Consider the following 17949-nt stretch of genomic DNA (forward strand, 5'->3'; position numbering starts at 1 on the left):
AGTGTCCACACTTTGGTCTTCGTTCTTCTTGAGTTTCATGCATTTAGCAAATTGTCTTGTGCTCTCAAGAATTCCCCTTAGGATTTATTCTAGAGTGAGTCTAAGTGGCAAGAATTCCCTTGGCTTCTATTTGGAAATATCCTTTTGTCTCCTCCTCTGAAAGCTTGCTTTGCTGAGTACACCAGTCATTATTATTATTAATTATTATTATTACTATTATCATTTATTCACTTTACAACCCAATATCAGGCCTTCCTATCCTTCCACTTCCTCCTCATACACATCCCCTTCCTTCTTCTCTTCTTCTCTTGCTATTTTCACAATTCTCTCTTTTTTTAACTTTTGAGACATGATTATAACATGTCAACTTGGGGTAGATTTGGTTAAATCACATCTGTTACCTTTGACTTTCTTCCATCTGGATATTTGGTTCTCTCTAGGTTTGGAAAGCTTTTTGTTACTATCTTTTTTAGGAAATACATTAATACAGTCATACATTTTAATGTATATACAAACCTATGTGTGAATCATGCTTATTCCTATAAAACCAGTTTTTAATATACTTTTTTATTAAATGTGTTCTTTGATAACCTTATACATGTGCATTGCATAATACATTCTGGTTACTCTCTCTTCCTCCTCTCCCATCTTCCTCTTCCTCTGTCTAACTCCCCTCTTAGCTGCAAGTCCCTTTCTCAAATTCTGGTCCTTTTGTTTTGTTTTGTGACACCCTGAATTTCACTAAGGCAGTCATGGGATAATGTGTGAGTCACACATGAGTATACAATTAAATATAATGACTGAGCCTCTCCCAGAGTCCACTAGTAGCCAATAGTTCAGCAGGGAGGGGTAGAGCCCATGAGCCCACTAGTAGCCAATAGTTCAGCAGGGAGGGGTAGAGCCCACGAGCCCCTCCCTTATCCATGTTTAACTGATGTCAAGGCCAGTGTTATACAAGACAGCCTCAGCTGCTGGGAAATCACAGTTGCATTGATTGTGGCATACCCAGAAACTAGCCTTTCACAGCCTTTCCGGCTCTTGTATACTTTCTGACCCTTCTGTCTATAACGATCCTGGAGCATTAGAGAGGAGGTAGAGATGTCCTGTTCAGGCCTGAGCACTGGACTGTCACTTTTTCTCAGCATGTTATTATACTTTTATAAGTTTTATCTCTTAAAATTTATGCATATGTATTTGTGTCTGTGTGAGTAGATGCCTCATGTGCAGGGGAGAGAAGTCGAGGTCAGAAAGGAGCTAGAGTTACAGGCTATAGTATGCCACCCAACTCTGCTAGGAATTGAACTGGGGTCCCTGGTAGAGAAGAAAAGACTTATTAGCTGCCGAAGCCATCTTTCCACACCCTTGCTATTTTTAGTAAATGTTTAACTCTAGGATTCCGAACCCCTCACTGAAACCCCAAACCTGAGTATCTCTTCTTTTCATGATGTTCTGAGACCCTGTGAGCTTTCCTCATTCCTTTTCACTTTCTTCCTCCTGGATATATTCAAATATCTTGACTTCAAGTTCACTGCCCCTTCTGTTAAGTGGATTCTCTATGGATGCTGTCAGTTCCCTCTTCATCTGTTCTGCATTTCAGCTCCAGGAGTTGTTACAGATTTTAAAAATGATTTTACTTTCTGTAGCAAGGTTTCCTGGTGATTACGCAATTGTTTCTCCAGAGATTTTATTTTGTTGTTGTTATGGTTGTTGTCTGCTTTTATTTCTTATTTTCAAGACAGGGTTTGTCTGTGTGGCCCCGGCTGTCCTGGAACTCCCTCTATAGACCAGGCTGGCCTTGAACTTAGAGATTTGTCTGCTTCTACATCTCAAGTGCTGGAAAAAGGGTGTGTACCCCCACCACCCAGATTCTCTTGTGCTTTTAAGGATCATATTTCAGTAGGTTATTTCTAATGTATTATCCACCCCTGGACCAGTTCTGGCATACATATACATATGCATGTACATATACATATTTTTTGAGATTATGTCACTTCCTCCTTCCCTTTCCTCCCTTCAAATCCTTCTATACATCCTTCCTTGTTTTCTTCCAAATTCATGGCTTCTATTTTTCATTATTTGTTGTCACATATATATACATACACACATACATACATACATGCACACATACACACATAGACACATACATGCATACATATACACACAGACACACAGACACACACAGACATATATACATATACACAAACACACACACATATACATATACATATACATATACATATACATATACATATACATATACATATACACACAGAGAGACACACATACACAGACATAGATACACAAACACATACACAGACATACAGACACAGACACACAGGCACACATACACATACATTCATACATACACACACATACACAAACACATTCATACATACACACACATACACAAACACACAGACACACGCACATACACATATATATAGTCTTACATTCATAAATACAACCTACATAATGTTACTTTTATGTACATTTTCAGGGCTGTCCATTTGGTATTAGATAACCAATTGGTGTGTTCTTCCTTAAGAAAGACTATTTCTCCCACCACTCTTGCCTGACCATTACACAAAACAGGATCTCATTAACTCAGACAAGCTTCTAAGTTGCAATCCTCCTGCCTCAACATATTTAGTGCTGGAAGTACAGGCATGTGTCACCATGCTCAGCTTCTCTGTATCTTCTTGAAGTTCATGACTTTCCATCAAATAACTGTTTTGAATTCTTGTCCAAGAGGCCAACATATCCACCACCTCATCATCGGCTTTTGACATCTCAGCTCCCTGGAAGCTCTTGATGCTTGTTAGTATCTGACAGCATCCATGCACTGAAGCATTAGGCGTGTATTCCAGCTGTCACTACTTGGCTTTAATGGTGCCTGGCCTGGGAATTCTAAGGTTGTTCTGGAGCCTGTAGTCATTGCCCACAGTTGCAACACTAGAGGGCACTAGTCCCAGTAAATTCAAAACTAGTGATGCTATTCTGGTATCCCTAGCTTAGGTTTGTTGCAATTGGTATGCCCTATGTGGTAGATTAGGGGACTGCCTAGATAAGGTGATCCAGTCTCAGGACTGAACACCTCATCTACAATCACTAGCCTGCAGTCAGGAACAACAGGGTTCTAAGCAGCCCTGAGCTTTACCACAAGGGATGCAGCTCAAAAGGCCAGGTTTGGGTGCCTCTCTGGAGCCCTTAGCTTCCTGAGTCCAGTGTAACTATGTTTCCATGGCCTGTCTGGTGATGCCGTCCCTTTGGCTGGACACCACTGCAGCCAGGTACAGGCAATGCAAACTGGAATTTCATGTGACATCCAGGCTTTTCTGCATGGGTGTTGTTCTTGGGAAGAATCTACAGCCCCAGCACTGAGTTTCAAGTAAAAGTTCTATACCTCTTTCCATCATATGTTACTTGCAAATAAAATGTCTTTGAACTTGCTGCCTGAGATTGAAGGTGAATAGTGGAGGTAAACCCTTGGCTAACAAGATTGGTGTTAAGGAGTGTCATACCTGATGCTACAACCTTTAGAACTGGTATACTGGCTGAGTTAGCAATTGTGTAAGTGAGAACCCGGGTCCAGCTCACCAATGTCAGAGATGCTTGCCTAGCTCTGGGGTGGATCCAGAGACTCTCTGTGAAGATTAGCCTGGGAGCAAGGGCAGGGTGGGGGAGTCTACTCAGAACTGAATTTCACCCTAGTCAGAGGTTGGTTCAAGTCTCCCTCCCCTCCCAAAAAGTGTCTCTCTCTAGACCATTGGCTCTCAACCTTTGATCCAAGTGACCCTTTCACAGGGGTCGCCTAAGGCCATCGGAAAACACAGATATTTAGGTTACAATTTATAACAGTAGAAAAAATTACAGTTATGAAGTAGCAACAAAAATAATCTTATGGTTGTGGGTCACCATAGCATGAAGAACTGTATTAGGAGCACTGGGAATGGTGAGAACCTCTGTGGTTCTCTAGGCTGTTGGATTCTTGGATTTGGAGGGTTTCCCTCCAGCTTGCTCAAACATCATTTTCCATTATTATACTAAAACCCAGACACTATCATCTTTCTTCTGGTTTAACTCTTGTGAAGGTTAGTCATATGGAAATAACTCAGACTGAGTTTCTAAGGGTAAGCAATTGCTGCTATCGTCTTGCTGTGCCCTGTTCAAGAGGACTCTTGTAATTAACTCAGTGTTTGTTTTTAAGTAAATTCTTGAAAGAAATCAAACTCAAGCACTTTCTAAGCGTGGTCCTATTTGGACTTCTTGGGCCTTTGGTTATATTCTGTTTTCTGCTTCTGCTGCTAGGACTGAAAGGCTCCCTCCAGAGGCTGCAACTGGAATATGTGGATGTGGTCTTTGCAAATCGCCCAGACAGCAACACTCCCATGGAAGGTGAGTAAAAGAATCTAATAAGAAAAAGGCTACAGAATTGCTGGACTAGCCTGAAGACTGTTTCTACTACAGTAAGTAATGAAGTATGTTCAGATTGTTAAGTTAGAATTTAAAAAATAAAACCTTTCCAATGTCCTTTAGCTTCTGTGTTGACCCCAAAAGCCAAGAGACTACTAGGTAGGCTTTTTTTTCCTACCGGCCCCACTCCTCCTCTTCCTCCTCCTCCTCATCCTTCTAACTTCCTTCTTTACCTTTATTCTCCGTTTCCTTTCTTGATTGCAAAGTACTCATTTCTTTCAGATTCACTTCACTTTCATGATTTCATCAACTGAAACGATTGGTTTATAAATCCAACCACTGTTTCTGAGGCTCCTCTAAGGAGCTTCCTTTTCTATAATGATGCTAAGTCTGATTGGTTTACAATCCTGCCTGATAAATGCTGAGACGTGCTGTGAATGAGCAGGCACTGGACAGGCCGACCTGCTTAATAAGGCTCTTCTTTGCAGTTTGGGTTTGGTTCTCTGCAAGCTGTGCTCCTGTCACCCCTGTCAGAAAACCACAGCTTGTCCCCTGTGAAAGCCTTTAGAATACTCAAAAAGCCACATTTTCAATTGTGTCCATTTGTCAATCTTACCTGGGATGACTGAGAAATAAGATGATTTGGGACACTAAACTAAAAAAGATGACTCCAGCTAGTTGAGGATAGAAATATTTCAAGATAAAAAGGGTACTTTTTGGCTTTGTTTTTAAGTTTTACAACATTTGAACTATCATTTTTTAACAATTAAAATAATGCAACCCACATAAAATTACACTAAAAGTAAATTTCTCTTTGTCTTTGATGATTGAAAAAGCTGTTTATAATGTTGTAAGGAATTAAGTTCTGTGAAGATTTGTTCTTACTGTTGGATTATGGAAATTAAGGAGAATATGAATGATTTAAGTTCATAGGAATTTTCTAAGTTGCATTTTATAGATCTTCATTCATTTCAAACATATGTTATGGAGACTATTTGTATTGCCATTTATCTTTCCCAACTACAGAGAAACTATGTGTACATATATATATTTACATACACATTATTATCTGTGTTTACATATCATATATATGTGTGTATATATCTGTCAAAACAAAGGCTGTTTGATATGCATATCATAAATAGCATTAGAGATACTTATTTCAATAATAGTATGCTGTCACACAATTCACAAAGATACATTCAAACAGAGCACTAAAGCCATTTAGTCAGCAAAACTACCAAATAAAATATTGGATTTTAAAAGGCTAATTGTTTCTCCATCTTAAGTACCTGGTGGCTATTTTCCTCTTTGGAATGTTGTCTGTTACAGTTACACCATGTACATATATAGACAACAGCTGAGTTTGTCCTCCTACCCATCCTGCATCCTACTTTACCTTTAATTTTAGGGATATGTTATAGCCCCTCAATCGGGAAATATAAGCTGCATTATAGCTATAAAAAGAAAACTATATTATAAGGGTCTCTCAAGTGAAAAGGATACAGTCTGAGGGTAAAAGAAGGACATTCTCCAGCCATGTGATGCTAACAGGTTAAGTGTCTCTTGTATAAATGGTATGTTGAAATTTTGTTAAGAAATTTCCAAGTATTTTTTAAAAGAACAGATTGCTATTCCCTGCTAGAGTCTGTAATGAAGCTTTATCTAACCTCTCCTGAAATTGGAGAAAATTACCTTTTTCCCTAAGATTTTCAAATAAAGTTCTACAAGGTAACGTGGGAAGCTATATCATAATTAGTCGTTGTACTAAGAGTGTTAAACAAAGGGTATTTCCCACTTACTGAGTAAGTCACAAAGCATAGGCTTCTGTAGCTGCCTTGGCAGAGATTCCCACCTTGTACTGGAATGCAGTCCCTCCACCTCTCCCTGCTGCCAACCAGACACCACCTCCAGCAGACTACCAACCTTGACGTTTTCTCTGCCTTGGGTTTAGTGAACAGGCGCGCTCCAGGCTGTTCTCATGAAGACTCACCCCAAATGGTTTCCGCGTAGCTTATTCTAGCTTTCTGATAAAGTTATATTCCATAATTGTCTAATTTATAATCACTTATTTATAGACCAAATAGAAATACCAGAGTCCGATTCTGGTTATGGAAACACAGATTGTAGAGTCTTTTCTGCTTTACTCTAACAAGGCAAGGGCTGGAATATAGAAAGAAAAAAAAGTGAAGTAGAGAGACAAGATTACTTCCTCAAGGTGCAGGGATTGGGGATATACCTGAGTTGTTTCTAGATTCTGTGTTAAGATTCATGCTGGCAATGAATGTGAATCCTGCATGCCTGCACATAAGTCAAAGTTATACGGGCACATTGGGGTTTACCTGGGAGGATGACTAGTGCTCCTAAATGCCTAGGAGACAGGCTGAATAGTACCAGAACTACCCTTGGAACCGTTCGGTAACTGCTAGTCAGTGTAACTCTACAGCCCTTATTCGGCTCTTCCAGATAAAATGACAAAAACATCTTCAGGTATTCACCCAGCCAATATCTTCAAATTATAGCAGAAACAATCTCTAATAGCATTCACCTGCTTTTATTATCTCAGTACACCACAACTTAGTTGGATCCATTTCTATTGGCAATTAGTTACACAGCAGTAATTGCCAAGCATATATTAATTGCATGTGCATCAATACTCCAGAGCCTCAGCATTTGTAGATCCTCATTCATTCCAAACATTCGAATTCTCATCGGTGAAGAGGCTAATTCTTTTAGAGAGGCTGAAGCAGCTCTCCAATGAAGCAGCCCAGCCAAGGCATCAATAGCTCCTCACTGTTGCCAATTACCCAAAGGAGTGGAATAAAGCAACCAGCACGAAACACTGGGTGGCTTCTAGCCACCAACTCTGTGAGTGTCAAGATCATCTGTGTGCACGCTTTGGGTAGCTCAAAGTCACATTTCCATTTCAAGCTGTTTAAAATGCCATGAATCAGTGTTAATTGGGGGTGTATCTAAAATAAACCAGGATGAGTTTTGGCCAACTTCTGCATATCAAATTTCAACCAATTGAGCCAGAAAAAGATCAGTCATTGCACCTTCTTCACCATATATGGGCATCGTGTATCCCTTGCTCCGTTGCTACCCATTCCTGCCATTCTTGCCAAAAATCAAAAGACAAAAAGCAAGTTCTATCAAGAGAATGGTGGTAGTTTCCAAATGTGCAGTCAGTGGAGGAAATCAAAGCACTTCGTTTGCAACCTGCCACCTGACAGAATACAATTCAGTTTTGTGATGACAGGAAAATGTGACAGTAGAGGGGAGCACACTCGCGTGTACGGTTTTTTCTCTCTGTCCTTCTCATTATTTTTCATGGTTCACCTAGTAGTAAGGCATTTTTCTTTCACAGCAGCTGCTGGGCCATCTGTCTCTGCTATACTATCTGCCAATAGTGGCATGGTTTCCAATCGTAGGGAAAAAATCAGCCCCACATCCTATGTCTTCTTTCCTATGACGATACATCCCTCCTTAGAACCACTGAGAGTCCCTTGTTAATTCTCTCACTTTCATACGTCAGTATGCATTTCAAATTCTTGTCTTGAGCTCAGAATAAGGGAAGGCTCACAACAACTTCAGTCACTCTGCACATGGATTGACAGAGACATTGTGTCCCATGCGGGTTTGGAGTTATTTTTCTGCTAATGCCAATCACAGGGTAATTCTCCAGGGAGAAAGCCATTGAACACCATTATATCATTGAAGTGGTGATAGATGTAAAGTGTGGACCACTTGTGACTAATGGCAAAAAGAAGAGGCACTTTAATGTATAGACTTTTAAGATTTATTGACAAAATATGATGATTTTTCAAGTTAAATTACATTTTAGTAAGAATTTGATTTTAAAACATGCTTGAAATCAAGTCTTTTCATGTAAAGCTCATTGCCAAAACTAATCATCTAGAATTCCTGAATCGTTAAGTATGATGTCTATACTAATTACTGTTCACCTTGTTCATGTTCCCCTCTTGAGGCTGGTACAGCCATCAAGCAAGGCAGATATCTTTATTTCAAATAACTGTGATAAGACCGAAGTCCACTTCACTCATCCCCACCATTTAACCAAACAGCAGATTCTGTAAATATTTTTCATAGGTCATGGCTTTTACTGTTGCTACTATGCAAACAGGAATCTGAAGACTTGGGAATCTAGGATATTCGTGACAACTCACAAAACAAGAGAGCACAGAAAACAGCCTCGATTGTCAATCTTTTATTGGTTCGAAAATACGGAACCTGGGTACTTTACTTTCCAAAGTAAATGTTTTAGAACAAAAGTTTAAACACCTGAAAAAAATATATATATATCATGTATCTACAACTGGTCAGTGCATCTGGCTCTAACTTTCATTATTCTTTCATTTCAGAGGCATTATTTCATGCCTCTAAAAGGTGCCCCACCATGACCCCCAAATCATAATAACAGCAAGAAAACCTCTGCAAGCCTTATGACAATGTTGTGCCAGAAAGATATAACACAAGACATTTATGCAATTTGAATTATTTATTAACCATACTAAAAAGAAGAAGAAAAGAAACAGATAGGTTTAGTTACAGTATTATTTTAACTACTCATACAAAAATTACTATTTCAACATGTAACAATTTTTAAAATGTATGTTTTACTCTTTTCATACTAAGTATTTGAAATCCACAGTATACAGCATAATTTGGACTTACACATTTCATATGCCAAGCCCTATGTGTCAGGAAAACTATTCTGTATAACCAGAGGTAAAAGCTCCTCCCAGTCTGATAGCAGCATGGGGTATTAGCCTTGTATGTCTGTGTTGCTCTGGCTATGATATGCAGCATCACTCATAGCTTCAGAGACATTCCAGCCCACCATCTCAGGGAAGACATTACAGGAAGTGTGCAGCAGAAGTTCCACAATACTACAACCCAGGAACCAGACACAAGTCAGAACTGGGAGCCAGGCTGCAAGCTTCTAAGACATGCGCCCAGTGACTTCCAGCCCCTAGTGACTTCTGACAGACAGGCTCAGTTTCTAAAAGGTTCCACATCCTCTCCAGGTATTGCTACCAATTGGCCACAAGTGTTTAAAATACAAGCCCGTGGGAAATATTTTAGATTCTATTCATCTCCCAAGACGTTCACATCTTACAATGCAAAAGCCTTTAGCCAAGCTTCAAGGATCCTCCAAGTCGTTAACTATCCCACTTCTGTTTAAAAGTCCAAACTCCCAAGTATCTACTGAGACTTAAAGCAGTCTCATAGATAAGAATCTGTGAGGCCCTGTGAAAATAAAAACCAATTACACACTTCCAATGTGCAATGGCCCAGAGTAAACATTCCCACCACCAAAGATGGGACAGGAGGAAAGCCAGGAAAAAAAATGGATGAATCAAAATCAAAATCCCAGAGGAAAGTGTTAAATTCTATAGCTAATGTCTAACACATTAACCAGGGATATGGCATCGTCTGAGCTCCAGTGCACTTGAGCAGCCCACCTCTGTGCTGCCTGCAGCGCACATATTCTCCCTCCTAAGCTGGATCCACTCAACTTATTACAAGTTTCCTAAGCATGCATCCCATCTGGGCTCTGTAATTCAACTTACTTTACACTTCCAACTTCATGACTAGCCTACTCAGGGGCTCCCTATGGGAAGTCTATTCCCTAAACACACACACACACACACACACACACACACAGCCTGCCCACCCCCTAGGCTTTTCTTTAAAATCTTGCAGTCTTGTAATTCTTGTGTTCCTGATGACCGAAAAGCCAGTTTCATGTGTATTATCTCAAGTTCTACTCGAGTCTGCAAAGTAAACAGGCCCCTCTAGACCATGGTTGAAATAGCCTCATAGTACTTTGAAGCTGAATGTAAAAAAAAAAAGACACTTCCCTGAGCAGCCTATTTCCATACAGGAGCTCTGGCTATTCTCTCTTTTCAGGTATCCTTTGAAAAGAAAGTCTTCCAAATGAGTTTGCATTTGTTATATCCCCAAGGCTTCAATGGGTGAGATCTTGCCAACAAGACATCTTTCTATGTCCCCTGTGGAATTTTTTTTTTTTTTTTGCTTTTTTTTTTTTAAGTGGCACTAATTTCTTTAACAGTTATGGCCCCTTTTTTCTATGCCTGATTTGTCTTCAACTTTGAATGCATCTATGTCAAACTATGTTTTCGGGCCAAATTAAATATTTTGTTTACATCATTCTGTTCTGGTTTTGTTCTTGACTCTCACTGTAAACTTGACTCAAGGCAGCCAGCAGGAACCACACTGCAGCACGAATGTTACTCTGTCTTAAAATTTCCTTCTCCAAACAAATTAGTTGATTACTTTTGAATTCAGTCAGCCCTAGGGAGAAGTCAGGTTCCCTCCACAGTCTGGGATGGGTCTCCTCACTGGAGCAGTACTTCAGCAAAGAAGACAGGGCAGAACAGACAGCTTCAGATCCGGGCTTTGGCCACAGTGGCATTCAGGCAGGTTACTGTCCCTGCTCAACCTCAGCTCCTCACTCCAATACAGAGCTAAAAGGCAAAGCACCATGGGAATGAGCCAATAGTGTGGGTTCACCACCTCCCTCAGAGCCAAGGCTAAGCAGCTTAAGCCTTATTTGTGGAGTGGACCATATAATGAGCATACACCTTTCTTCTCACAGGTAACTATGGGAGACACTCAAGGCCTTCAAATTATAATATGCTGAAACCCCAGTGAAGGCCACGCTACAGGGCTAAACAGAGTCTGTGGGGTCATGAAGGATCAAGCCAGAGGGTGCAATATAATTTTCTTATAAGCTCTTTGTTTTCTCCTTGGAATATTGTTCTGCATTAATTTAATCATAGATTTTTTTTCTCCAGGACTCAGCCTAAAAGATGGCCTTGTGCCTGCAGTTATTTTCAAAGGTATCCACACCAAAAACAAACAAACAAACAAAAACAAAAGCAAAAAAGATCAACTCATTCTCAGTTGATATTTGCTGGATACCCACCATGTGCCAAGCATTTTTCTGAGTACCCAGGAAAATTAGACATTAGTAAGTCTGACAAAAATATTTCCCTTATAGAAATTACATTCTTACTTACTGGGCAGACAGACAATAACTAAGAAAGCTGGAGGTTGGGGAGATGGTTCTGTGGATAAGAGCAGATGCTACACAAGCACAAAGACCTGAGTTCAAATCCCCAGCAACCACATAAAGGTTGCCAGGCATGGCCATGCATGCCTATAACAACAGACTCTTGGAGAAGAAACAGGCAGTTCTCAGAAGTTGAGCAACCTGATCAAACAGAGGAGGTCCACGTTCAGTGAAAAACCCTACCTCAAGGGAACAACACAGGGAGACTGACAGAACAGGACACCAGATGTCCTCCTCTGGCCTCGGCATATATGTTCACACACATGGGTATGCACACTTTCAGACTCCACACATATGTAAGTAAATAATATAAATAAATGAATAAAATGCATGAATCACATGATTTATCAAATCAATTGAAACAAAGCAAAGAGGAAATGGAGGACCGCTAGGGACAGCTAAAGCAGTTAGAACTGAAACATGTGGAAAGACCCAAATTCCGAACCTCAGGGCACACAGAAGCCCTGAGAGCTCTTCTCTCTCTGCCACTTTGGCTTTCCCCAGAGTGATGTGGTGATAGGGATCAGATCTGAGATTTGAAAAATATCACTCAGCAGAAAACACATGGTTCAGTAATACACTTTGGGTTTGAAAAAAACACAAATAAACACAAAACAACAACAAACCAGGGACAAGTCCAGCTGGCCATTAGCAGCCGATCACCAGCTAATGCACAGTTAACCAGATGCACACCTAAGGACTATGTGCATGTCTTATACAATGTATGTTCAAGGCTAGTATGGGGGCCAGTGGACAGCTAATTGAAGATCTTATTACATCTTCATGTTTCATTTGCATACATATTTCAAAACCACATGTGGGAGACTGGAGGGACAGCTCAGGGTGTTAGGAGTGCTGCTCTCACAGAAGACTCAGTTCAGTCCCCAGCGTTCACATGGTGGCTTACGACCATCGGTCACTCCAGTTCCAGGGGACCTGGTCTCTGTGAGTACCAGTTATACACTCACCAGGTGCACATACATATGTGCAGATGAAACACACAAAATAAATTTAAAACACAGAGAGAGATGTGTTAGGAATATCATAAGTGCCCAGTCCTTCCTCTGTCTGTCTTGGCTGCTTCCACAGTAGTTCCTAATCCTACCGTGTTTGGTAAATTCTGTCCATGTCTCGCAAGCTACTTCTTTTCTCCCGTTTATTTCCTTGTTTGTTTCTCGCACTTCCTGCAGAGAAACGAATGATCTTAGGTAAAGCAGCAGAGTCCATTGGGACAGAGTGCCCATGCTAGTGGCTGTCATACTGCTTCACAAGGAGTCCTCAAGACCTGCTGAAAAATGTCCCCGAGTTAGGAGAGGCCCGAGAAGGTCTGCACACAGATCACTAGGGTCACACCTGTCAGAAACAGGGTCCTGGCTAGCAGTGTTCACCACAGATTGAGAAAGAAACTTCAGAAGAATTATAGGATACTGAAATGTTACCCTGCAGGATATATGTAAAGATCTGACTGTAAAAAAAAAAAAAACACTTCCTAAAATCCAGTTTTTGTCACACAGTGCTTTGGTTAGAATTCAGTTATAGACTGAATTCCCAATCTATAAAATCCTGGTGGGAATGGATGATCTTGGGAAAGGACATGAATATATTCTGTACAACTTCCTGTGTTTTCTCTCTCCTGTCTGCCTTCTTTTTTCTCTCCATCTTCATTCAATTGTAAATGCAGTCCCTACTAGTAGACTCATAAAGAAACAAGGTGAGCTGTTTGTCCTCTCTAGGTTGTGGACCCCACCAGGTTTAAAATAGTTTTTTGGTTGGTTGGCTTGGGGGGTGTTTTTGTTTTTCCCCCACTTTTCTCTTTAAACTGTTTTCCATTACAAATATAGGGAGAGAGAAGTGGGAAGGAGGGGAGAAGAGAGTGGGAGACACACACACAGAAAGAGAGAGAGAGAGAGAGAGAGAGAGAGAGAGAGAGGAGACTGAGAGAATGCTTTTGCTCGCCCCAGCTGTCAGGTGAAGGCAGATCTGCTTAGTATTCTATCGGTGACTCACATGCACTTCCTTCCGTGAGCTGTCAGCTCTCTAAAAGACATCTAGAGATGTGACAGAATTTAACTCAATATGCTAAGGACATGTTGACTCACTCTCAGGGGAATCCATTCCTATAGGTTCCTCCTTGCTCCACAGCAGGTCTGTGATGGCATGCATAGGAACTGGAGACAGATATCCATACTAGCTGTCTACCTGCACAGATGGGCTGCAGAACAGAGCTGTTCTTAGCAGTGTCTCTCTGAGGGCTCACAGACCGCGCACCCACATTGAATGGAGGGAGCACAGCCACCTGTAGGGTTGTTAATCAGTACTTCTCACAGCGAGATGAGCAAGTACCTCACAGTCTCCTTCTTAACTCTTTACAAAAAGAGTTGGGGAGTGCGGGAGTGTGTGGTTTTGTTAAAGTCCTGGATATTTATAGGTGTGCTGAGAAGATACAATGAGAGGACTTGGGTGCCAGTGTGCGGACCTAGGGTGAGCTGGTTAGACCTCCTCCTCTGATTCTTATTTATAAAACAGGAAGAATGGAAAAGACACATTCTCTTGCCAACAACCTTGTGACCAAGAATTGTGTTTGTTTAAGTGGGAATATCTTATAAATATTTCAAGGTGCTTATTGTTGTTGCATATGCTTATGCTTTTAGGATTTTATATGAATAAGATGAAGATGGGGTTTCACTTAGGTTCTAAAACACAATCAAAATATCAGAGTGACAAAGCACTTCTACAATCAAAGCTGGCTCCATGATTTCTTTTCTTCCTCCAGCTTTTTGAGAAAATTAAAAATCACAGAAAAACAGAAGAATGAACACTTGATACGCCTTGTCTCCATGTTTCAAGCTGCTATAAGTTCCGTCTGCTCTTGTTCACCCATGAATACTTTCTCCATTATCTCCTGATTACAAAGCAGTCCTCATATGATCATGACATTCCAACACATTCCCGTAATGCAACACTCAAGGCCTGCTCCTGTTCCCTCTAGTGCCCCTTATGGATTTGTATGTTTTGTTTTGTTTTTTTCTGAAAAGACAAACCCCACAGTGAGTGATCCTGAGGGATGCAGCTAGGTGTGGAGCACTGGACGGGCATGCGTTCGACCCTGGCTTCAACCCCTGGCCCTAAAGAGAGGAAAAGGAGATTCCTACAGTGTTGTGTAGGATGTTCTGTTGTGGCTAGTCAATCTCTTTTAATCTAAAAGGACTTATCCACCCCATTTTCTCTTTAGTGACCTTGACCAATCAGGCAAACTCCCTGCAACTGGTTTTGGAGAACCCTTCCTATCCGTCTATCTGATCTCATCTTACAGTTAGATCGAGTTAAGCACTTCAGGTTAAGAACACTTCACAGGTCTTCCTCAGTGCCTCTCCAAGGATCGAGAAGGGCCACTGTGCCCCACCATTGTTCAGTTTAAGGTGAATCTTGCAGGGTGAAGCCTGACAGGCACTTCCACAGGTCCCATATCTTTGACTTTTAGAAAAGAACCTTAGTGTGACTCTAAATGCTGTGAAGAGCTGAGTGCCTTACCACTTAAACAGACTGTTGTTGCAGTGGAGCTGAGAGATAGTGAAATCCTGACTCCACTTATGACTGGAATTGTTCTATAAAATGAGCTTCCCTTTTTGCCCTCTCTCCATTCAGTTCCATGAATCTGGAGCTCACTCTAGCATAAGAATATGAAGCCTGAGAGAGCATAAAAGAAAAGGGACCCAGCTGAGAAAGGTAAAAGAAAGAAACCTGTGCTGTGAGCTCCATCTACCCCAGCAGGGAGGAAGGAGAGCTGGTGAGCTCCATCAACCCCAGCAGGGAGGAAGAAGAGCTAGTGAGCTCCATCCACCCCAGCAGGGAGGTTTCTTTCTTCTGGAAACTTTCAGGGCCCTTGGAGTTTCCTTTCATTTCTTGTCTTTCTTTCTTCCTTTATTTCTCTTCTCTAATTAAGTTATTTACATGCTGAGTGCTGCTTCCCTTCACTCAATCTCTCTCTCTCTCACCTCACCTTCCCCTCATTTACCCCCCTCCCCTTCTCCTCATAAAAGAGGAGACCTCCCAGGAATATCAACCAGACTTAGCATATCAAGCTGCAATAAGACTAAGTGCATCTCCTATTGAGGCTAGACAAGGCAGCCCAGTTAGGGGAAAGGAATTCAAAGACAGGCAACAGAGACAGCCCCTGCTCCTGTTATTAGGGGTCCCACATAAAGACCAAGCTGCACAACATTGTTACATGTGCAGAGGGCCTAGATCCATCCCATGTATACTCTTTGGTTGACAATTCAGACTCGGTGAGCACCTATGACCCAGGTTCGTTGATGCGGTAGGTTTTCTTGTGGTGTCTTTGACCCCTCTGCCTCCTTCAATCCTTCCACCCCTTCTTCCACAGGATTCCTCAAGCTCTACTAAATGTTTGTCTGTGGGTCCCTGCATCAGTTTCTGGGTGAAGCCTCTCTGATGACAGTTATACTAGGCTACTGTCTGCAAAAATAGCATCATATCATTAATAGTATCAGGGGTGGACTCCCTCTCCTGGCATGGGTCTCAAGCAGGGACAATCACTGGTTGGCTTTTCACTCCATGTTTTACCTCTGCACATCTTGTAGGCAGGACAAATTGTACACCTAAGGTTTTATGGCTGGGTTGATGTCCCAATCCATCCATTGGAATCTGGCCTGGTTACAGGAGATGGCCAGTTCAGACTCGATATCCCCTATTGCTAGGAATCTTAGCTAGGGTCACCCTCATAGATGCCTGGAATTTTGAATTGTCCTAGGTTTCTAGCTGGTCCCAGAGATGCCCACCCAAAATTCAGTTATCTCTCCCAGTAATCTCTCCATCCATCATCCTCATGGCTGAGGAACACAGTGACTTGGGACCTGACTTTTGTCTGGAAAATCTAGAAGTGGAGTGTTGGGCTGACCATCTGCCTTGATAGCACAGCTAGCTAAGTGCCACCCTCTTGAGGACATCAGAGTACTCAGGTGAAAGTGTTCTGTGTTAGTCAAAGCATCTTTGAGGGGATCTAGAATTGGCGCCAGGGATGCAGAGAGGTTCAAAGACTAGAGAAATAGAGAAAGCCACCACACTCTAAACTATCCTGTTATTTTATGCTATTCAGGCTCCCAGTGGGGAAAAAGAGAAGAATTCTAGCTTAAACTATGGATTGAAACCTCTAAAGGATCTGTTTAGTCCTTAAAATTATTTTTGAAATGCCTAACTATGGGCAGAAAAGCTATGGGACAAGTGTGAGTTTTCACTGGGGCTGAAAGAATAAAGGACCAACAGGCAATGCAAAAATAAGCTAAGCGATTGCATATGAAGTCATGCTTGCCCACATATTTTGTATGTTTTAAAACTATCTGACTTAAATGACCTCCCATTAGTTCCAGAAAACATGTTTACTTCAAAATAAAATACCATTAGAGTCAATATAATTGGAGTGTAGAAAAGTGCTGTGTCTTGAGATTCAAATTTCCACAAATTACAGAATTGGGTATTTGGCTACCTTTGCACAATCTATACATTGCAGGTATGCATTCTTCGTGCCCTCTCATTACATCCCAAAGACCCTCCTTAGGAATCTGAAGGCTTTGCAAGAGTTTCTTCCACTCTAGGGAGTAATTGTCAGCGTTCAAGGCCTGGAAGACATTGCATGCCACACACCCACAAGCTCAACAATCTGAAACATCCCCATCTTTTGTGGTGTGTCTCTGTGCTAAGTTTTACTTTTACAAATGAAAAGCTGTGAGACTAGCCGGCTTCAGTTGCCCCCAATCAAACAAAAATAATAAAAGGTAAACAAGAAGATTTTTAAACATTTAAAACACCAACATAGATGACCATATGTTACATACATATAAAAACCAGGTTGAGGGCTTTAAGGGCCAGCAGATGGAAGAGATTTGTGCAGAGCAGTAGAAAGTGTCACCAACATTGTTATTTACTTGGGGAAATGGAACATGTTATATCATTGGCTTTGAAACTGAAAAAGCATTGTTACAGAACAAACTCCATCTCCAACTAAAACGGAGCGTTGTCTATAATGAGACAAAATACAATATGACAAGAATTCACATAAAACAAAACAGAAGGGAAAATGGAAATACTAAAACGAAGAATATCTTAAGAAAAGAAGGATGAAATTCTGTTTCTCCCTTCCATTTCCCTACTCCCTTTCTGAGAAAGATGAGATTGTCAAGAGCTTTTCACAAAACATTGTCAGGATACAGTTTAAACGTCACCATATGACATAGCCCAAACCCGAACATAGGGGAGAGTACGGTACCCATGTCCAAAGCTGGCTCCCCACTTGTTCATACACACCAAGAACGAATAACCTATTCAAAATAGGAGAAAGGACAAGCCTCTTCCCGTCAGAAAAGCACAGGGGTAGCTAGGGCGCAGGGTCTGCTGACACT

The 17949-nt window shown here is 41.2% G+C and overlaps 1 protein-coding gene across 4 annotated transcripts in view; it reads left to right on the forward strand.

Annotated features, from left to right (window-relative positions):
- Kcnab1 (potassium voltage-gated channel subfamily A member regulatory beta subunit 1) overlaps window positions 1-17949 on the forward strand; it is a 420837-nt gene that overhangs the window by 348731 nt on the left and 54157 nt on the right. For all 4 annotated transcript variants that reach the window (XM_021157435.2, XM_021157436.2, XM_021157441.2 and 1 more), the window contains exon 8: window positions 4309-4395. In XM_021157435.2, the coding sequence (XP_021013094.1) occupies window positions 4309-4395 (87 nt within the window). The remainder of the gene's footprint in view (window positions 1-4308; window positions 4396-17949) is intronic.

This window comes from Mus caroli, chromosome 3, assembly GCF_900094665.2.
Source record: "Mus caroli chromosome 3, CAROLI_EIJ_v1.1, whole genome shotgun sequence".
NCBI classification, from domain to species: Eukaryota; Metazoa; Chordata; class Mammalia; order Rodentia; family Muridae; genus Mus; species Mus caroli.